Source organism: Acomys minous, assembly GCF_964271855.1.
Source record: "Acomys minous genome assembly, chromosome: 15".
Classification (NCBI taxonomy): domain Eukaryota; kingdom Metazoa; phylum Chordata; class Mammalia; order Rodentia; family Muridae; genus Acomys; species Acomys minous.
In genome coordinates this window covers 99,755,346-99,777,396 of record NC_140497.1, presented here as the reverse complement: position 1 = coordinate 99,777,396, position 22,051 = coordinate 99,755,346, and the positions used below count along the sequence as shown (strand labels likewise).

Here is a 22,051-nt window from a genome sequence, read left to right as displayed (position 1 = left end):
CCCTGATCTGGGCAGATCCATTTCTCCCAAGACACCTCACCAAAGGACAGATGACCAAAAAGCACCTGAGACGCTCCAAGGAGATGGCTGGGCCTCGATGACCTGGGTTTGATCCCCAGAGGGCACCGTGGAAGGATACAAACAGAGCTTCTCCAGTGCAGTGGGGCGCAGACACAATATACAATTTTTTAAAACAACTAGATACAGAGTTGAAAGCGCTTCTTTGGAGCTGCTGCTCCTGGCAGAAAAGTGGAAGCCCTTGAACAGTTTGAGAGTTCACACCTGGGCCTGGGGCCTAAATAATGAGGGGGGGGGGGCTGGGTCCTCCTCGAACTGAGGATGGAACTATAGGATGGTGGTGGGGCTGGGCTAGAAGGATAGGATGGCCTGAGTGGGAGCGGCTGGCACCTAGGCCGGCCTTGCACATAAGGGGTCATTTTAGTGTGGAGGTCACCCAGGCTCGAGGTCAGTTGCGTTTCTCACACTCCGGAGTCCTGATTCGGCGCCCTACACGCTCCTTTCCAGAGTCATTAGCCATATTCTTACGTAAGACGCTGGGTTCTAAGTAGGAAATACCGTAACTGACTCGAACCGGGGTTCAGCTTCTCCATTTTCCCAGCTTTCGTAGGGCGGAACCATTGAGCCGTCTCCAGGGAAAGAAGGGAAACGCAAACACCCCACCAGCGAGCAGGCAAAGTGGAGCGTTGGAGCCGCCTTTTAAGTAGTTGGGAAGGGGGTGTGGCCGAGAGCGCTGGGAGGCCGCGGCCCAGCGAGCGGGGCGTGGCCGGGGGCGTGGCCGCCGCGACTGGAATGTTGTTGGGTCCTTGCACCGCATAGTAAGGAGGGGCCACGCCCCCTTTCTGCGAGCCGGCCAATCGGAGCGCCGGAGCGGTTTCAAGTCTCCCCCGCCAGCCTGCCCGCCCGCCCGCCCGCCACCCCACCCCCCTCGGGGCTTCGCTTTTTCCGTAAGAAAACAGCGAAGCTTCGCGGGGTCCGCACCCCCTGCCGCTCGCCGGTGGAGGGTCCCCGGTCCTAGGACGCCGGCCCGGAGCGGGGCACGCCGGCAGGCGGCGGAGAGGCCGGCTCGAGAGCTGGGAGGAGCGCGGGGGTGGGCGCTGCAGCCGCGGGTTGTTTATCTGGAGTACGGAGGGGAGGGGGGAGCCTGGAAACCGCCCCGTGTCCCATTTCCTCCTCTTGTTTTCGCTCCGGATTCTCCATGTTGGACCCAAACTGAGGAGCCCGGAGCTGCCACCGGGGGATCGGGGCTGGGGGCACCGGGAAAGCCGTTGCCTGGGCCGCCCGCCCTCTGTGCAGGCCGCCTCCCTTCCCAGCCCGGGGAGGAAACACGAGGCGGGGATGTGAACAGCTGTGGGAGTCGGAGTCTCTGGAGCCGGAGCCCGACGGGCCCCCGCCCAGGCCCCCCAGCCCAGCCCGCCCGCGCGCCCGCCCGCCCGCGCGCGCGTGTCCGTCCTCCCGCCCAGCCAGCCCGGGCCCGCGGGATTGTTAGATGGAACACGGCTCCATCATCACCCAGGCGCGGAGGGAAGACGCCCTGGTGCTCACCAAGCAAGGTAGGGGCTCAACTTCCCAAAACTTTGCGTCGCCCCCAGGCGGGGAGGGGGCGGGAGAATCCGGCGAGACCCTAGGGCCGGTCGGTCCCGGCGCACCCGTTGGCACTCCGACCCCAGCGGGGGCTGAGCGAGGCCCCGGGCTGCCAGCGCCCAGCGGGAGGGTGTCATCCGCGCAGCTGTCACCCGTCGGGCCACCCCTCCCCCCCGGGGGCGCGCGTCGCGCCAGGTCACCCGCGCCTCCCCCACCCCAGCCGCGGAGATGGAGTGGTCACTTCCCCACCCCCCCCAACCCCCTCGCTGCCACAGCTGCGCGCCTGCCCCGGGGGCCTCGGGGAGGAGGGGGACGAGGGGTCTCGGGCTGGAACGCCGCCGGGACCGGAGTTCTCACGCAGGACCGCGATCCCGGGGACGCCCGGGCGCTCGGCCGTGGCGGCGCGCGCGTGGATTCGGGACGAAGTTCACCAGCCCGAGGCGGGGGCGGCGGTGGGGGGAGGGGGAGGGCCAGGGCCGCGGCCACGGCTAGGCGCGGGACTCTGGCGGTTCCGCGGAGCAAACAAGTCCGGCCCGGAGCCCCTCCCTGCCCGGTGCGCTCCCCCGGGGCCGCTGCTGCACACACAGCCGCGTTTGTTTAGCCCGGGAGCGGTGTCCCTGGTTACATAATTCGCGGGATGGCATCAGACCCGGCGTGTTTCGGAATCGGCGCAGCGAAAAAGTGCGAGTTGTCTGTGGGCAGAGGCTCGCGACCCTCCCCCTCGCCTAATTGGGGAGTCGTATTGGAGAAGACAGGGACGTCGAGGGCTCTCTCTGGGGGTGTTCTTGGGGACTGGAGCGAAGGCCTCGGCCTCCCGCGGGGGCGGAGAGGAGGATGGGGCCGGGAAGATGGAATCGCTCGGTTTGATCACAGTGGGGTCCCCTGAAACTCTTCCTTCTCCCCTATGTTCATTTGGCCTTGAGCATTGTGTCCAAAATAGCTGGTAGAAATTTCCGCAATTGTCCCGCTCCCCTCCCCCCTTTTTTCCCCAAGAGAACTCCCCAGGACTGTGGCCACTTGGCTCCGAGGCTGAATGGAGTGCACACGCTCTTGGGACCAATCGTTGCAGCCCTTTCAACTCAAACGGGGCGTAAAAGGCCCGTGCCACCACAATTGAGTAGACTGAGGCCCAGAGCCTGGAAGGCAGCCAGCTGAGGGGCCTGCATGTAGGTCCTCAGTCCCCCACCCCCGTATTAATTAATATTAAACAGCAGGTCACTTTTGGGGGGGTTCACTTCCCAAGGAGTCTGCCCAACTTGCCTAGCCTAGGGGCAAAGCAGCTGGGGTGATGTCCCAGGCTCTCTGGAATTCCTTAGTGGGATGGGGGAAGGGAGCAGCGCGCTTTTCTTGGCCCTCTGAAGAGCCTGTGCCGAGGGGAGATGAAACCCTGCCTGCCCCTCCTCCTTGCCAGGGGCCCTGTTCTTACTGCATCACTGACCCAGCTGTGTGATCCAAGCAGCAGCTTTGCCGCCTCTCCTGGCCTCTCAGCTGTGCTGAGCACTGCAAAGGGAGGCTGCCTGTGTCGATGATTTACTCCCTTGACAGCCTCATCCCAGGAAAAGGACCGAAGCTTCAGGTAGAGGTGAAGAAATGTGGATGGGCAGGGACGTAAGAGAAGGGGGTAGTGATAAGTCGGAACAGCCGTGATCGCACGCGGGGTCTCCTGGGGGCGAAGAGGAGCCTGGACTGTGCCGAGGCTGCTGAAGTTTATCAGTAGGATGAGTGACAGGCTGCGGACAGCAGGCAGCTGGCTTCCTGACAGTGTCAAGTTGCTGGTGTTGGGTGCATTTTCTTGGAGTTAAATTTTTGTTTTCTTTTTTGTATGCGGTTTGTCCTTCAAACTTACCCCTGGAGGAATCCGAAGTCCCAAGCCAGCAGCTTCTCGGTCTCTCTCTTCCCCCTCCCGTTGTAATTTGATTGCATTCCAAGGGAAGGCGTGAGCTGCTTGGGCTCCCAGCAGCCAAGCCAGCTAAGGAACTTAACACACGTGGAGGGGCCGGTGTTGCCCTTCCCTCACCACCCCCCCTCCTCAACCCTTGTCCACCTTTGGGACAGTGAAGAGGAGTGTGAAACAGCTGGTTTCTGAGAAGAAGCACGTTGCCTCTCGGTTCAGGGGTTGCTTGGTGAAGTTGTTTACCAATGCAGATTTATTCTGACTTTATTTTTTTCATCGTTCCATTCTCTGAGCTTCATGGTTGCCTAGTATGTTGATGATTCAAAAGTAATTTAGAACAAAGTCGCTGAAGTCACTGACGATAAAGCACTAAAGTTGGATCATCTTTCCAAGCAGACGGGGGACATGGCTGCCTGGTACAGCAAGGAGCTGGTTGTGTATAATGTCAGAAGTAAAAGTATGACATTGGCAAGAAGGGAATTTACACAGCCTGGTGTGAGGGCATCACCCTGGTACTGGGAGGTGGTGCCCTGCTTTGGGCGTAGATGACGGAAAGAAAGCAAAGGATGCTCAATAGATGGGGGCGGGGCCTCCTGCAGCTCAGTCTGTGGAGACTGGGGGTGGGGGGTGGCAGTTCCGAAGTTTCTGTTATGGGAGAGAGCCTGTGCCTACTTTCTTCTAAAAGAATGACTAAGCTTCAGATTGCTCGCCTCACGTCTGGAACTGGGCGGGGTCTGATGGCTAATTTTACTCAGGGTTCTTCTCAAAGACTGCTACCCCTAAAGCGTAGAATGATTTTGTTATTCCATGGGTGTGTCTGTGTACCACGTGGGTCTCTGGTGCCCGCAGAGGTCAGAAGAGGGCATCTGATCCCCTGGGACTGTAGTTAGATGGTCCTGAGTCTCCATGTGGGTGCTGAGAATTGAACCCAGGTCCTGTAGAAGAGCAGCCAGTGCTCTAAATCTCTGAGCCATCTCTCCAGCCCCTATGTGACAAGTTTTTCTTCTTGCTTTCCACAGAAGGGAGAAGTTCTGCTGTTTTTTCCTTGGGAGTCCAAACAAACAGCTTTCCTTGTAGCTGCAGCTAAGCCTTTAACAGGGAAAGCTTTGAAAGGGGCTCCTCTGTGTGTAGGGCCCGCCTCAGGCAGCCTGCATAGGTGTGCGCTGACAGCCTCTGTCTTGCTCCCTCACCTCAGTCTTTGGGTTTATCCCCCATCCTGGAATTAGGTTGAGTGGGCCAGCGAGGAGGCCATGTAAGCCAGTGTCTGCCTCACTCTTAAGAGCCTAGGAGTAGGGCTGCTCACCACAGTGCGCAGAGCCTGAAGCCTGGGAGCTGACTTGGAGCCAGTAAATGAAGCAGGACTTAAGCGTGAGGTGAAAAGTCCTTGGGGATGGCAGAGGCTTGGGTAGGCCATGTCCTTCCTCCCAGCTGCTCAAGGTGGGAAAGTTAAACAAGGTACCCACTTAGCCCTTTAGTGATTTTTGTTGTTGTTGTAGTTTCTGTTTTTCAAGACAGGGTTTCTCTGTGTTGCCTTGGCTGTCCTGGACTCACTTTGTAGACCAGGCTGGCCTCGAACTCATAGGCGTCCACCACAGCACCTGGCTTCCTTTAGTGAATTTTATGAAGGGGGAATGCTAGAGAAAGACACATTCCTAACAACAGGATTTGATGTTCCTTGCCTCTCTGTGGAGAACTGTTTTCAGTATGGGAAAGAGACAACATATAAACGTGGGGGTTGTGCGTGAGCGTTCACGCACTAACATATGTAGTCTGATGTAGGTTTCCCTCAGCTTTCTTCCTGCTAGTTTTGAGGAAGTTTGGGGCACTGTCTTATTTCCATCTTGAGTGTTTGATTTTTGGATTGGTAAAGAAGTGGGACCAACAATTACGTAGGGAAGTTAGAGGGTCCGTTGTTGGCAGGAGCAAAACTGGTTGCTTCGGACTCTCTAGCCCCTGCTGTTACCTGTGGTTCTGAGCACTTCCGCTGTGACATGGGAGTAGTGCCGTCTGTCTGCAGTGTAGACCTGAGGAGGGTGGAGGTCAGTGTCACTCCTGCATGCAGCCTGACTGCCCCTCTGCCCACCTCTCCCCCTACCCCAGGGCCCACTGTATAAGCAGTGCCCAGTTGGGTGGGTTAGGTCAGGGGCTTGTGTGCATTTGCTGAGACACAGGGTCTCTCTGTGTAGCCTTGGCTGTCCTGGGCTCACTTTGTAGACCAGGCTGGCCTTGAACTCAGAGCAATCAGCCTGTCTCTGCTGGGTTTAAAGAAGTGTGCCACCACCATGCAGCTAGGAACTCTTCATAAGAAGGAGGAGGGGGGTTTTGTAGAGAAATAGATAGGTTTTGGTCTTTTGTTTGTTTTCGAGACATGGTTTTCCTGTGTAGCCTTGGCTGTCCTGGGCTCATTTTGTAGACCAGGCTGGCCTGGAAGTCACAGAGATCCTCCTGCCTCTGCAGATCTCTGGGATTACAGGTGTGTACCACCACACCACACGTGGCAGAAAGTCAGTGTTCTTAACTCCTCCTTGATGGTTTTTTGGTGTGGGACAGAGCCCATGGAGAGTGCTGAGCTGCTTTTCATCATGTCTCAAGCTGACATGTCTGTCTGAGAGGAAGGGAAGGATTGTGGCTGCAATACGGCTCTCCACGTGTTCAGAACTGAAAGTTCGTACCCATCTGGCATGAGATGAACATGTTACATGCAGATCTTAGGAAGAAACCAGTAGGGATCAAAGGGGGAAAGGTGGACTTGTTTGGAATGGAGGGCTTAGCACGAGAGTAGAATGAGCTCGGGAGAGTACATGGCTGCCCTTCCAGTCAGAGCAAGCTTCACCAAGACCTTTCCCTGCAGCGTGGCTCCTGTGAACCCCGCAGCCTCCCTCTGGGCGGGACTGTGTGCTCTCTTTTTATTGGCTAGCTTTTCTTCCCTAGCCTTGAACCTGATCTGAGTGGACTGCATATTTTCTTTCCAGTGGTTCGCCGCCCTCCCCCCCCCCCCCCAGCTGAGGACCAAACCCAGGGCCTTGCGCTTGCTGGTGCTTTCTACCTCTGAGCTAAATCCCCAACCCCTCCAGTGGTTCTTAATGAACACAAAAACACTCTTCCCCCCCCCCCCCCCTTACCCTTCATCCTTGGTCGTGTAGTTCTGAGACTCTGAGCTTTATCCAGCTCCAGCCTCCTGCTCAGTGCTGGGACCACAGGAGGGCCACCTTGTCCAGCCTCTTAGGCTCTTGACAAACTCTCCCACCCTATTGAATTTGCTCTTCCTCCTTGCACTGTTCCTAGGGAGCAAACATGGCTCCAACTCCAGTGAGAAAAAGGCTGTGTGACAGAGATCTGTGGGAAAGGGACAAAGCATTACACCTCTGCTCACACAGAGGCAGGAAGGCCCCTCCTTCAAAGTAACGGAGTTGAGAGACAGACAGCAAGCTCAAATTTGGTCTTGTTTAGGAAATGGCCTTGGAGAGGCAAACCAACCGCTCCCAGGCCTGAGGGTCGGAACCCCTCAGATCTGAGGAAGAGGGACTTGTGGGCTTTGGCAGAATCACCTTCTAGTCCTGGAAGGGGTTGGTTAGAATTTGTGTGGCTTTCGGCCAAGGACACACAGCAGAATCTCCTGTGACACTCAGTAAAAATAACCCCCCCCTCACACCTAGGGCTCGCTGACTCAGTGCTCTGCAGGTAGACTAGGCGTGAGTGTTCCAAATGCTCCTGTGATTCTGACAGGTGTCCTGGGAGAGGAGCCAGGCAGAAGGCGCCAACTGCCTATTCCGCCCTGAGCAGAAGATTGTCCTCAGGGTCAAGATTGACTTCAGTTACGAGAGCCTGTGGTTCTTCTTCTAGGGGAGCCTAGAGTTTTCTGAGTGAATGGATAAAGTAATTGTCCTTGCGTGCTCAGTAACAGTCACAGCCAGTATTTACAGCACATTCACCATGGGTAGTGTGCTGTGGTGAGAGTTGTCTCAGCAACCGCATGTGAGAGAAATTATTCCCACTTGCCAGATGGAGGAGGAGCCTGCTGAAGCATTGTGCTTGACCTGGGCTATGATGGCCACCCCTGCCAGGCCCTGCACTCTCCCGCTGTGCTCTGAAGCCACCTCGAGTAACCCACAGGAAGGCCTTCCCCATTGGCCTGTGCACTAACCAGAGCTGCTGGGAAGCTGCTCAGGGCACAAGAGTGTTCTTGTTGGCCAGGTCTAGTAGGGGCGAGTGGGAAGGAGAGCAGGAGTCCTGGAAGTGGGCAGGGCAGGACTACAAAGGCCAGAAGCTGAGGAAGGAGCAGACTGGCCAGCCTCAGAGGCAGACACAGGCTGGTTTTGTGCAGTCCCAGAAAAGGCCATTTCCCAGGCCTGTCATGACCCACTGGTTCTATGTGCTGTCTTGAAATAAGAAATCTCAGTGATGTTCGTAGTGTGACCATTCTGAGATTGAGACTGAGTGGGAAAGTGCCTGTTCCTAATGCTTAGCAGCTGACGGAGCTCTCATCAGGCCAGGGCACACTAAAGCCTTTAAGTTCTCACCCCATGAGATAGTCATTTTTTGTCCATTTTACAGGTAGAAAAACTGAGGCTCCTGCCACAGTTGGTACTTGCACCAAAGCCAGAATTACTTATTTTAATTTTTTGCTGATGGAAACCCAACCCAAAGTCATACACCTGTGCTTCACAACCCTGTCCCCAGAGCAAGTGAGTAGCTTTATCCTCTGGCTCCTCCCGGTGCCTCCTTGACCTGGATTCTTTTTGGTTCTCTGTGAAGCTCAGGTGGTCCAGAAGTCAGGGCAGAGATCCCGACCAGCATTAAATGGCCATCCAGATGGTGCCTGTGTCCTCCTTGCAGGGTTTCTGTTAGTGCGCCCCCCCCCCCCCCCATGAGTCTGCTCAGCACCTCAGGAGGAGGGAGAGGGAGCTGATGTGCCTGGTGTTCAGTACCTGACAATTTTGCCCCTGCTCTCGCTGGTACTGTGTGCAGCAAGGTAGGATCCAGCTCTTAAAAGTTTTTCAAATGGCCAGGCATAGTGGCGCACACCTTTAATCCCAGCACTGGGGAGGCAGAGGCAGGCAGATTGCTGTGAGTTCGAGGCTAGCTTGCCTACAAAGTGAGTCCAGGACAGCCATGATAATATAGAGAAGCCCTGTTTCGGGGGGGGGGGGGGGGGGGGGACGGCGGTGGGAAGTTTTTCAAATGGCTTCTCAGGTTTTTCCTTGCTGTTCCTGGAGACCCCATCTCCAGCGCACCTTTAAATTTATATTATTTTTAATACTTATTTATGTATATGCGCACTCTATTTGCAATATAGAGTCTGCATGACAGAAGAAGGCACCAGATCTCATTATAGATGGTTGTGAGCCACCATGTGTTTGCTGGGACTTGAACTCAGGACCTCTGGAAGAGCAGCCAGTGCTCTTAATTGCTGAGCATCTCTCCAGCCCCAAATTATTGTTTGTTTGTTTGTTTGTTTTTTAATTTAATTTTATTTATTTTTGGTTTTCGAGACAGGGCTTCTCTGTGTAGCCTTGGCTGTCCTGGACTCTCTTTGTAGACCAGGCTGGCCTCGAACTCACAGAGATCCACCTGCCTCTGCCTCCAGTGTGCTGGGATTAAAGGCATACACCACCATGCCTGGCCCTATTATTTTTAAATATTGAGGCTGCCTATATTTTATGCTAATACTCCAACTAGAGACCCTTCTGAAATCAGGCTGCCTGGGAATCCTTGTTTCCAAAATCAATGTCTTTTTTAAGGAAAGCCCCTAAAATTGAGCTTCAAGACCCTGAGAGGACTGAGGCAGGCTATGAGGTATGGTAGCGTAAGACTGGCCCATCCTGAGACTGAGGCAGGAAGTTTGAAGCTGGCTTGAGCCACATGGAGTTGGCTGCCTCAACTGCACGCACACAAAAGAGGAGTCCTGCCCAAGGAAGGGGACTGCGGAGCCCAGCGCAGGCCGTGCGGGTGGGAGCCAAATCCTGTGATGCAAACTGGTTTTTGAACAAAAAACAGCGCACGCAGTCAGATTCACACAGATGTACTTCTGCCCTGCCGCCTTGGATAGCAGAGGAGAGCACATCAGTGGCTGGGCACTGGATAGCGAGACCCACCTTCCACCGTTCGCGCTGCCTGTGCATCTCCTACCCTCTAGTGGTCTTGCCCACTCGCCTGCTGGGCCAAGGAGCCCTTCTATCCCATCCCTGGCACTTAGTGCCTGCCCTTAGCCAAGGCACAGATGCCTCTTGATGACAACCTGGGAGCACTCCTCTCCACAGGGAGCCCTCTCCACAGGGAGCCCCAGTCAGATGTGTCTTGGCTGCAGGGCCCAGGCAGCTGGCCAAGAAGGGCCGGAAATGCTCCAAATACTCTCCTTCCTCCGATAGCAAAGGGGAGGGAGGTCTCTCAGAGGGGCCATTTTACAGTGGGAGCCAGCCCTGCCCTTGGCTGTGGGGGGATGGGAGCTGGGATACGGATGTTGGGGGAAGTAACCAAGAACGCATCCTTGATTGTGAATGGTCTTGTTAAAATCCCTTAGTCCAAGGAGCTGTCTTCTTCCGGTCCATCGGGCTGCATGGATTTCCTGAGAGGAGTTCCTCTAGTGGGATACAAAGCTGTGTTGTTGGCAACCGTTACATCTGGACCTGACCTTCAGAAGGTTAAAAATAATGTCATCTGCTCAGGCCAGGCTTCATTTGTGTGTGCAGCCCATGGTTCTTAGAAGTGGAGGTTCCTGCTGGTGTTTGCTGAGGCTGTGGGGTGCACGGGGGAGAGGCCGTGCTTGTCATTTAGGGGAGCTGAGAGTGGGTATGGACTCTTGGGTGGACTGGGGAGCAGGTGTGAGATTTCTTCCAGGCACTTAGCCCTCGTCTGACCTTGAACTTGAACTCCCTGTTGCTGGTCTCCTGGAATGAGACTTATGTCCATTAGTGACCTACATTGAGGCCTACAAATGAGGCTGTTGCAGTTAGTGTAGTTTTAGGTGTCCAGGACCTTACTCACACATTCTGTTTATCCTGAGTAAGGTCTTGCTATCATCCCAATTTATGGATGAAGAAACTAAGGCTGCATGGTTGAATCAGTAGCTGGCAGAGCCTAGACTACAGCCCAGACAGCCCCAAGTGGAGGAATACTTCCCTGGCTGCCTCTGTCCATAGTCCGCCTCAGAAGGAAGTCTAGCAGCCTTGAGTCGGAGGGCTGGCGGAAGGGTGCTGCCTTTTACTCTTAGTCCCCTTCCCTTCCTTCTACTCAGAGCTGGCTCTCCCATTGTGCCTTTGCTGCCCTATTTGGACGGTCAGAGGTTTGGGGCAAGGAGAGCAGGTGCATCTCAGCAGACAGGAGTGTGGAGGCTGGCTTGGGGACAGGGAGGAGGAGGCAGGGCAGCTCTCTGTGGGGACATCTTGTCAGGGACAGACAGAACAGTAAAATCCCCTGTGCCCTGGGTGCTGTGGTGCCCTCTAGCTGGGGATGCGGTGCAGAGCACTGACTAGATAGAGGAGCCATGGGAAGGCTTTTGACACAAGGTTTTGGGAGGGAGTAGAATTGAGTCTCAGCTTCGTGTCATTGTCACCGCCTGTACCTCTCTGACCTGCCCAAGAATGCAAGGGAGTGAGGGGTGGGGCTCCAAACTGATCTCACCAGCTCATCTTGGAGTGGAGAGGGGACTAATGTGTGTGCCCAACCCTCACATGCTGCGTGGACAAGCGCCCCAGCGTCTGAACTGTTGAGAGACTGTTGGGGAATGCCAGGGGGCCTGGGCTTGGGGTTCAGGTTCTCACTCTGCTGTCATAGCTGCTGTGCCACCGCATGACCCCAGCAGCTGATGAGCCGGTCTGCTTCAGTGTCCTCCTGCAGATTGGGGGCAGGACCTACAGATGAGTTCCTGCTCAGGGCTTAGTGAGGTGGCAATGGCGGTGTTCTAGCTCTTGCACTCTCTTAAACATGGCTGCGGCCCAGAAAGCCTTTAGTCACTCCGCCCCCTTAGTACCACCTTCCCTCTCATGGAGGTTCTGTAGGAGCGGCAGACCCAAGAGGCCCTGCAGTTACTTGGCCAGTGAGTTGGTGAAATTGTTAAGCACCTGCCATACAGAGGCCAAAGGCTGTAGAATATAGGTGAGACCGTTGCTGGCCTTGTGGGGAGGCAGCCATCTTGAGGGAAGCTGAATCCTGCCCTGATGACCCTCAGGAGTGTTTTTAAAAGTGAGGAAAGCTGTCAAGTTGGGGCCTGGGAGAGGGATGGGGAGGGGAGGTGGGCTAGCCTTAAAGTTGTGGGTGTGGGGCTGGAGAGATGGCTCAGAGGTTAAGAGCACTGCTTGTTCTCCCAAAGGTCCTGAGTTCAATTCCCAGCAACCACATGGTGGCTCACAACAAGAGAGATCTGATGCCCTCTTCTGGTATACAGCAGACAAAGTACTGTGTACATAATAAATCTTTTTTAAAAAGTTGTGGGTGTTGGGTATTTGCTTCAGAAGCTTGCCCTCAAGGTCAGTGTGTTTGCGATCTCCTGAGATGCAGAGGCCTGGAGGCCCCTTGTGCCTGGGAGTCCTGCGGTTGGCACAGGCAAGGCCTTTTCGTGGCCCCAGCCAGCTGCCTCTTGGGATCACTCAGCTTTGCGTGCCTGTCACTACAATGTCGAGCACACTCCTGATGTGGCCTCTTGAGGAAAGGCCTGGGTTGTGTAGCCTTTTAAGAAAGACTCTGCCCGGGTTAAGTCTCAGTTGTGGTTTGTGCATGAAGAAACCATAAACCAAAGGAAAAGGTTCGGCTTTGGTCGTGAAGCTTTGTGTCTGCATCTCTCCCTGGTGTGGGCCAACAGGAGGTAGGGAGGGGCGGCCCCTTCCTCTGTTTGTTTTGGTTTTTGTTCCCGAGACAGGGTTTCTCTGTGTAGCCTTGGCTGTCCTAGACTCTCTTTGTAGACCAGGCTGGCCACAAACTCACAGCGATCTGCCTGCCTCTGTTTTCCAAATGCTGGGATTAAAGACGTGCACCACCACATCCGGTCTAATAAATAAATATTACACATATACGTGTGTGTGTGTGTGTGTGTGTGTGTGTGTGTGTGTGTGTATAAGTGATGCCCAGATTTTAAGGGAACTTCCTGGAAGTTAGTGTCGGAGAGGTCCCCTGTGGCCATACCAAAATTAAGGGTAACCCCAGGCATAACCCAGGAGGGGAGAAAAGTCTAGTTTACATCACCCACTAGGGAGGGCCTAGCTGTCCAGGTGAGAGGCCCTCCACCCTTTGTACTACTGATCAGTACTTTGATGACCGCTGTAGAATGGCCCTTTCTCCACCTTTGACCTGGGCAACTGTTTGGTTTTTCTCTTTTCCCTGGGGTCTCAGGCAGCCCAGTCAGTGGGTGTGGCTATGCCATTACCTACTGCAATCAGGGACCTCTCACAGCAGAGGGAGCAAGAGTTGCCTATGGGGCCCACACCACTGTTGGCTCCATCCCTCAGGAAGAACATAGGGAGCCCCGGTCACTCTGTTTTCCCTCATGGAGGCTCTTCTGGCACTCACTTGCCTGCACAGTGCTTTAGAGCTTGAGACCAGCTTGTCTCACTCAGACCCCAGCAGAGAGCTGTTGGGTACCGTTCCATAACTGGTTGTGCAGCTCCACCTCCTGGCCACAGTGATCTGAAGCCCATTGCTTCTGGGACTGCCTTGCTGAGCTTCCTGTTAAAATGACTTTTATTTCCAAAGCCCAGATGATGAAGCCATCTTCATCCTAGGACTGAAGACTGCATTGTGTGCTGGCCTAGGCTCTTAATCCATCTCTTTCCCAACCAGCTCCCTGGGGTGGGGGCTGCAGAGGAGGAGGGTGGGCAGGGGTGGGGGCTGCAGAGGAGGGTTGGCAGGCGGGCAAGGAAGTATTAAGAATAGCTAGATCATGAGAGAGAGACAGTGTTCCTTCTTCCCTGGAGCTGAGGTTTGGGAGGATTTATTCCCTTCTCTTTAGTTTAGGGTGTGTGTGTGCGCACGCGCGCACGCACGCGCAGGGATTGCTTCTTTCCACTATGTGGGATGGAACTCAGGTTTTTGCGCTTGGTAACTTCTGAGATTTTAGGCAACTTGGATGGAGTTCCATTGCTGTTGCAGGGGGTCAGGAAGCCGACACTGAGCCGACTCCTAGAACCACTGTGGGGAGCTTAGGGCCTCACACGTTCCTTTAGGAGGCATTGCACCCTACTGCACCATAGAATACCCAGCCTACCTTGAGACTCCATAGTATGAGGAGTGATCTGTGCAGCTCAGGTCTCCCAGGGAGGCCTGGACTTCAGGACGTATGGGCATGTGGTAGCTGCTGATAGACACTGGTGTCCCTGTAGCTAATGCCTTTGTCTGCCATTTCTAGGCCTAGTCTCCAAGTCCTCGCCCAAGAAGCCTCGTGGCCGGAACATCTTCAAGGCCCTTTTCTGCTGTTTTCACACCCAGCATGGTAGCCACTCAAGCTCTTCCACTGAGCTCACATACAGGGAGGAGACCAACACCATTGCTAAGGTAACCGTGGGGTGGGCATTCTGGCCTGGCCTGCTGTCATGAGGGTCCCTGGCCCAGGTGGCCCTTAGCTCTCTTCCCTGAGTACTCTGCCCTTTCTAATACTTCTCACCTGTGGGGTAGGCTGTCCAAACACTAGATTCTGGCACCCCTGAAAGGTACCGTGCAGGTACAGAAAGTGTACCCCATGTTATAGTCATTGATAATGGTGGGATTAGAACTCAAGTCTCTGCCTCTGAAGTCTAGGTTTACTATTGTCTCACACTCAAAACTGCCTTACAGTTAGGTGTGGTGGCGCAGCCTTTAATCCCAGCACTTGGGAGGCAGAGGCAGTTGGGTCTCTGTGAGTTCGAGGCCAGCCTAGTCTACAAAGGAGTCCAGGACAGCCAGAGCTACACAGAAACACCTGTCATGAAAAACCAAAAAGGAAAAAAGAAATACTTATCTGCACTGCTAAAGGCAGAATGTAAAATATGTATTACCATGATAAAATGATAGCCTATGCTCAAATGACAATCTTAGGTTTTCCTAAGTTCTACAATATTAATTTCCCCCAATATTTACAATGGGAACATTTAGTACTTCTTGAAACATTTTAACGTTGCCTCCTTGTGACCTGTGTGTGTCCCGTCTCCCTTCACGTTCAGGTTCTGGGACGCCCCTGGTAGTGTCTTGTGGTGTGCTCAGTGTGGGGCATCATGGCATGTGCCCCCAGAGCAGGAGGCCCTGGGGGCGGGGTTCAGATCTGAGTGCCTGGGGTCCTGTGCTCACTTCATGGAGAGCCCAGCTCCCAAGGAAGGCTGCTTTTGTGGGGACCTTCTAGGTGGCTGGGTTTTGGAACAGCGGGATGGGGCTTTGGTTAGTGCAGGTGCAGTTGAGGAATCGGCCCTTACCACCTCCTTCCTTTCCCACAGTCGGATCTGCTCCAATGTCTCCAGTACCAGTTTTATCAGGTATGTCAATCTGGCTGGCCCTGCAGAGCTTGGCCAGCTTGGCAGGCAGACTGATAACTTTACTGTCCTGCTCACTTCCTGACCCTTTGTGCTAAGTATTTGCCAAGGGCCCCCTGTAAAGCTGTGGGGCCGCCCTTCTCTGCTAAGTGTTCCACACCAGCCTCTACTGACACCAAATAATCCTGCTGCTGCCTTAACATCTCCTGAGACCATGCTGCCTCTGTTCTCTGCCTTTAAGCAGGGCCTTCCTGGGCTGATGATTCTGTCTCCACACAGCCTGGCTCTTCCTAGCGTTCTGCTGAGGGGAACGATTGGGCTTGCTTCTTGGTGGGCACATCTCAGCCTGGCTCTGATTTTAGATCCCTGGGACCTGCCTGCTCCCAGAGGTGACAGAGCAAGATCAAGGAAGGATCTGTGTGGTCATTGACCTGGATGAAACCCTTGTGCACAGTTCCTTTAAGGTAAGTCACCACGTGGCCCGCCCTTCAGGGCCTTCTGTGAACTGCGCAACAGGTGCTACAAGGTGGTCTACAGATGAAGTAGAAACGATAGAGGGGGTCCCAGACCACCCTGGAGTCACAGGTATCGGAGAGGCCATACTAAAGAATGTTAACACGTGCGTGTACAAACACACATCACAAATAATTACGTAAAGGCTGTGTCAGTTTCCACTTAACATGGAAAAAGTAGTAAAGTTGCCTTTAGCACATTTGCTTTTCTGACCAGTATATTTACTAACTAAAGAAAGCCTTGAGCCAGGAGCGGGGACCCCAGCACTCAAGGAGACAAAGGTAGATGTGAGTTCGAGACCAGCCTAGTCTATAAAGTGAGTCCAGGACAGCCAGTGCTATACAGAGAAAGTCTGTCTCAAAAAAACAAAACATTTAAATTGGGTGTGGAGGCACTTCCACAATCCCAGCACTTGGGAAACTGAGGCAGGGAAGTCACAAGTTCCAGAATAGCCCAAGCTGCACCGTAAGAGCTTGCCTTGCAGAAGCTGTGTGTATAGTGTGCACACCTGTAAGTCTGCCACTAGTGGGAACGTGGAATAGAGGCCACCTGGACTGTATAGCAAGACCCCATCTCAAAAGAATTCTGAAACCTTTCTCTGGTACAATTTGGCAGGTTGGATAGATAAGGGCAACAAAGGGGAAGGGAAAACTGGAGAGACGGTGCTGTGCCTGCGTGGTGGGCTGTCTCGGGATAGTGGGAGCTCCCTGTGCGCTGACCATCAGCCTTTGCCTTCCAGCCAATCAGCAATGCTGACTTCATAGTGCCTGTGGAGATTGAGGGGACCACGCACCAGGTGAGCTGTCTGCCAGCCTAGGCCCAGCCTCGAACAGGGAATGGCCTTTGTGACACTGTCTCTGTTAGGGTTTGAGTCTCCTAACTCTGCCATCACTCCCTCTAGCATGCACGCCATTTCTCTCTGTGCAGTCAGACTGTTTGGGAACTGTTGCATTTTTCTTTGAGTTAGGGTCTCTTTATTTAGTCCTGTGTCACACTCACAGAGATCCACCTGGGTGCTGGGATTAAAGGCATGCAGCACTGTTCTTAACCTGTTTGCATTTTTAAATAATAGTCATTATTTTGACTTTTTAAAAAATATGTATTGGTGTTTTGCCTGCTTGTGTGTCTGTGTGTGTTGGGTCCCCTGGAACTGGAGTTAGAGACAGTTGTGGGCTGCCCTATGGGTGCTGGGAGCTGAACTCTGGTCGTCTGGAAGAGCAGCCAGTGCTCTTAACTACTGAGTCGTCTCTCCAGCTCCTTAAAAAGATGATAGCCATCATTTCTTAATCACCATCCCTGCCAAACAGGGTTTTCACTGTGTTTTCTGTGTTCCTTAAGTAGTGGTGTTCGGCCTGGAGGCCTCCCCGTGCCCAGTGAAGAGCTAGAGGATTGCATTTTTCCAGCCTGCGCTCTAGCCATACACACCTTGCTGTCTGGGGCTAATTAGGGACCGTGTGGCATTGGTGAGAGACCACATGATCAGAGAGCTCTTGCCCAGAAGGCCTGAGAGTCAGGGACCAGGTGCAGTGCTAGAGCAGGCATGGTGCCTGTTTTCATGGACTGCTCGGGTAGTTACTCATAAGGAAAGTGCAGCATGAGGCCTTCATGGGTTTGTCGTCATAGTCTCATCTCCCTCACAGGCTCGGCTTTCTGTACCAGTGCCACAAAGCTGTGGCTCTCTGCTAGGTTCATCATCCCTTGCTGTCTAATGAGGAAATAGAAATGTGCAAAGTCCATGGGCCATGCCTTCACGCAGGCAGCCATGTGCAGGGAACTCCTGCCTGATAAAGAAAGGCATGCATTAGGTAGTGATGGGAGTAGAGTAGAGGAGGGCTGCCTGCTGAGGGGCTCTAAGAAAACAGTGGAGGAGAGTAACTGTTGAGGGTGGGCTCACTGGTAAGGTGCAGGGGCTCAGGCTGGTAGAGCAGCTTCGGCTGGCTGCATGGAGGGTTTCAGCTGCTAGACTGGGAGGGGTCTGCTGGGTTGGTGGCTAATTAGGGCTAGGAGGGAACTGAGGCTGGCACACCCTGTGCTAGGGTGTGGTGCTGACAACAGGAGCTTTAAGGAAATGACGGAAGGGGCCCTGTGGAGGCTGAAGCAGCAGCTACTCTCTGGGTGATGGCGCGTAGCTGAAGAAGCGTTTAGGAACATGCACAGCATGGCCCGCAACGGTGGTGGTGTGGAGATCCCGGAGGGGACCCCTTGCCAGGTGGGGACCTACACAGGCTGTCCTGCTGGAGTCCGGTACAGGAAGCTGCTATGGAGGCTGTGGCTGGATTCAAGTAATCCAGGATAGGCTGTCTCCATCTGTGAGGCCTATTCTTGATTACTTGTTTCTGGAGGCAGCTAATGGTCCACCCACGGAATGAAGATGGCTCCTGGGACACTGTGTGCTCCTTCCTGGCAGTTAGGGTTAAGCCTGTTGGGCCAGCAGAAGCCTGCTGACCATGTGGAGCTGTCCTTGATGGGTCTTGGCATGGGCATCTGGGCCTGATAGCTTCTTCCTGTCAGTGAGAAGGGGCAGTGCCTCGTGAGGACCTCCAACAGTCCGCTCTGCCTCTCCAGGTCTATGTGCTCAAGAGGCCTCACGTGGATGAGTTTCTGAGACGGATGGGGGAGCTCTTTGAATGTGTTCTCTTCACTGCCAGCTTGGCCAAGGTACCTGGTGGCAGGAGGGGATGATGGGGCAACCACAGGGGACCCAGCACCACCTCCAAGCTAAGGTCTCTTCTCATCTTCCAGTATGCTGACCCTGTGACAGACCTTCTGGACCGGTGTGGGGTGTTCCGGGCCCGCCTGTTCCGGGAGTCTTGTGTGTTCCACCAGGGCTGCTACGTGAAGGACCTCAGCCGCCTGGGAAGGGACCTGAGGAAAACTCTCATCCTGGACAACTCACCTGCATCCTACATCTTCCACCCAGAGAATGCAGTGAGTGCTCCTTGGGGACTGGGACTATGGGCTTCACCAGAGGAGTGCCACCCCACTGTGCCCAGCAGCAGGAGTGCCACCCCACTGTGCCCAGCAGCTTCAGGGAAAGAAGTCAGATTAACGTTACCTTTCCTGCCCCAGGTGCCTGTGCAGTCCTGGTTTGATGACATGGCGGATACAGAGTTGCTGAACCTGATTCCAATCTTTGAAGAGCTGAGTGGAGCAGATGATGTCTACACCAGCCTTGGGCAGCTGCGGGCCCCTTAGCCTTCCTGCTACCAAGAAACAGCCATCCCAGTAGGGGACTTTGCTAACTGTGCCTTTCTGATCAGCCTGACTGACCAAACTGAGCAGATGCTGGAGCACCTTGCCAAAGGGTCTAGAAGTAGCCAGGAAGTGGCTGACAAGAGCTTTAGGGCAGGTTAGGTGCAGAGCAGGCAAATCAGACTGATGTCCAGAGCTGTCTGCACCCTGTGTTTGGTTCCCAGGTGTCTGGGTGCATGTGTGCGCGCGCGTGCGTGTGTGTGTGTGTGCCTGCCCGGTGAACTATGGCCCAGGGTGCCCAGTGTTCCAGTAGTGGGTGAAGCTAAAAGATGAAGCCTCACCCCGGGTCATTGGTCCCTCTTCCTGCTATCCTGTGAGCTACTGAGCTTCACAGCGACGAAAGGCTCCCTTGCCAAACCATGGCCTTAGCGTCCTAAGACCTGTGCCAAGGATAAGGAGAGGCCAGAGGCAGCTTTTGGATGCCCAGGTACACACCTCTCTAAAACAAAACCCTAGCCAGCAGCTGCAGACATCTGGGAAGATGAGAGCATGTTTGCAGAACCATTACTCAAAGCCACCAGGTCCCTGTGGCCTATAGGCTGCGCCTGGCTCTGGCCGAGTGCCTGCCGTGGTCTTCCTGTGCTTCCCCAGGCTCCAGCAGCAGGCCAGCCTTCTCACTCTGGAGCCATGATAGTCTTACTCCTATGGGGAAGGAGCTCTTCTCCCTGCCCTGGAAGAGGACAGACAGCTTATTTCTGTTCGTTTAACTCTTTTAAAATTCTCTTTCTAAACATGGAGTGTTTTGTATCCGGCTGAGCTGCAGTGCTAGGCCTGAGATGCGTGTGGGAGGTGCTGAGGTGCAGGGAAAACACATATCCAAAGTGGAATGTGTGTCTCCTGGCTTACAGAGCCTGAAGTGTGCTCTTAGGGGGTTCTGTGCTAGCTGATGCAAGGCCAGTGGCTCCAAAGGCTGGGGCCAGCTGCTAGGCTGTCCTACCTGGCCTTCCTGCCACCCGGCAGGCCTGTTCCTGTTTCCCTAGGGTCCTGTCCTGGCTGTTTCTCTTCCTCTACAGGCCTTGGGAGAACTCCTTTTCCAGGACTGAGGAGTTGTAGGTCTTGCTGTTACTTATTTGCCACATGGGCAGACGCCTCCTGTCTCTGGTAATAGAACTAGGTGAGGGCCTCACAACGCCTGTGCTCCTTCGGCTCTGAGTTCTCAAATCTTGAATGTTTTAAAATGAGTCACAGAATGCAATTTCCCCAGGGTAGAAAATAAGGGGGGTGCTGCCACCACTGGGAGCACATGGGGCCCCTGAGAAGAGCTTCCCCCACCCCACCCCTTCCAGCATCACTGCCTTAGCTGAGGCCTGCCCCAGGGCTGGGTAGGTTCTCCTCCCTCTGGATGAGGTGGGTGGGGTTCCAGTCCTGGCTCTGTGTACCCAGAGGCAGGTGTCCGCCTCTGTGAGTTGTTTCAGGTGTGGTCACCACCCACTCAGGTGTCATGCGATACGTTCTAGGTCCTGCCTCAGGACCTAACCAGTTTCAAGAAAGCCTAGTAGTGGGATCAGTGTTCTGAGTGGAAGCTGGCTGTACAGTTCTTCTCCTAGGCCAGGGCTGTGGCCATTTCTCTTTGGTGACAGAATGGAACAGAGTCCCCAAGCTCTTGCCATTTCCCCCAGCATCATTTGCTGGTGCTTGTGGGGTCCTGCCAAGGTGATTGGGGGAGGGGTGGGGCTCCAGGTGCTAGCCAGGAACATGGAAGCTTGGCTGTGGCTTCAGGTCCTGGTCTCTACCATCCTCTCGCAAGGCTGCCCTTGCGGGCTAGTCCTTGCTAAGCAATAAGAGTCTGAGTTGACTGGACTTTAAGGTCCCTTGCTGGCCCTTTGGGTCTCTGTGCTTTACCTTGTGGAGGAAGAGTCTGTGCTCCTCCACTTGCCGTTAGGCACGTGCAAGACTGGAGTCTGAGCAAAGCCCAGTGTAGCTTTGTGGGAGGCCCTGCTCTCCAGGCCTGACTGCCACCTCCACTCGGATACGGAGATGCCATCCCAGGTCCCCTCTTTCCAAACTTAAAACAGGACCTGTCCTAGTGAGCCAGAGCCAGCCAGAGGTTGTTCCTTGCTGACCTGTCCCCTTGCTACTTCTGTGTCTTGGGGCAAGTGGTGCTTGGGAGGCGCTGCTGAGAGGACACAGGCTGACACTGAGAGCAGGGCAAGATTGGGAGAGCCTGTTCACCTCTAGCCTGTCATCTGGCTTGCCACCAGCCTTCCCCAGGGCAGACTAGTCTTCAGGAGTCAATAGACCACATGCCAGGTGTCAGCACCCACACAGCCATGCCAGGAATCTGCCCACTGCCAGGTTCAGCTCTTTAAGGTGCCTCTTCAGGGACACAGTGTGTCTCTCTGATTGGGCTTCTAAATCAAAAGCCTGATGTTCGTGTCCCTCTTATAGGGGGAGCTTTGGACACAGGACCAGTTTGATAAAGGGCCAGGTAAGGGTTTCCACTCTGCACATTGTAGAGGGGACACTGCAGGCCCATGGGTCCCTAATGAGAGTTGAGTGAATTTGCCTTCATTTAGCCAGGGACCTGTTTCTCTCCTGCCTCCCAAAGATTTTTTTGTGTAAATGTGTAGCCCCTCTGTTAACAGTGGCTCAGAAAAGCTTTGTACTGAAAGCATGGGAGCTTCCAGGCAGCCGTGCCCTGCCCTGTTCCAGAGGCCTCTTGGCAGTACAGCCCTGTCACGCTGTGTATCTGCATCCAGTGTATGCCTGGCTAAGTGTGTGAGAACGGTGAGCCCGGCTCCCTGTGGGCCACAGGCTGATCTTCAGCTCCCTTTTCTTTTTTTCTTTTTCTTTCTTTCTTTTTTTTTTTTTTTTTTTTTTTTTTGGACAGGGTTTTATGAATCCCAGGCAGGGGCCTGAACTCACTGTGTAGCCAAGGATGATCTTGAACTTCTGATCTCCTTCCTCCACCTCTTGAGTGCTGGGATTACAGGTGTGGCCACCATCCTGGTTTCTGAGGTGCTGGGGACGACCCGGAGCTTCTTGCATGATAAGCAAGCGTACCAGCTGAGCTACATCCTTCCTAGAAAACATCATTAGTAAATGCACATGCAGGGGAGAAGAGGTCTCTCTCTCTTAGTGTGGGGTCAGCTCCTGGGACAACCGCACCGTAGGCTGGTGATGTTCTTTGCCTGTAATTACCCAGATTTGCCCATTTCCCCTTTGAGATGCCATGGGGGTGGGGTCTGCTTCCCACTGTGACGGGGCTGATGGGGCCTTGGCCACCTTGCTTAAGAATTTGATACATTTGTTGTATTCAGAAACTTGAACTGTAGGATGCTGTTAAGAGTCTGTTTATATTTTTGGAATATTTGTATTACAAATAGCTAATAAAGGCTGGTTTAAAAACCTCTCCAGGAGT

At 54.3% G+C, this 22,051-nt stretch overlaps 1 protein-coding gene and 1 long non-coding RNA gene across 2 annotated transcripts; both read left to right on the top strand.

The window, feature by feature from the left end:
- Positions 1-950: 950 nt before the first annotated feature.
- CTDSP2 (CTD small phosphatase 2) lies at positions 951-22,042 on the top strand. Its single transcript, XM_084759222.1, has 8 exons — positions 951-1,571; positions 13,833-13,978; positions 14,890-14,928; positions 15,288-15,389; positions 16,178-16,234; positions 18,004-18,096; positions 18,181-18,366; positions 18,508-22,042. The coding sequence occupies exons 1-8, from the start codon at positions 1,508-1,510 to the stop codon at positions 18,631-18,633; spliced, it is 813 nt and encodes a 270-aa protein (XP_084615348.1). The 5' UTR covers positions 951-1,507; the 3' UTR covers positions 18,634-22,042.
- LOC311585335 lies at positions 1,837-11,907 on the top strand. Its single transcript, XR_014775192.1, has 2 exons — positions 1,837-2,768; positions 3,014-11,907. It is a non-coding gene; the product is annotated as an uncharacterized lncRNA (long non-coding RNA).
- Positions 22,043-22,051: the final 9 nt, after the last annotated feature.

Excerpts from the sequence above, each read along its gene's own strand:
- CTDSP2 (XM_084759222.1), top strand. The coding sequence starts at position 1,508 with ATGGAACACGGCTCCATCATCACCCAGGCGCGGAGGGAAGACGCCCTG. Across the intron at positions 1,572-13,832 it reads CCTGGTGCTCACCAAGCAAG|GCCTAGTCTCCAAGTCCTCG; the intron begins GTAGGGGCTCAA and ends TGCCATTTCTAG. Across the intron at positions 15,390-16,177 it reads TTGTGCACAGTTCCTTTAAG|CCAATCAGCAATGCTGACTT; the intron begins GTAAGTCACCAC and ends TTTGCCTTCCAG.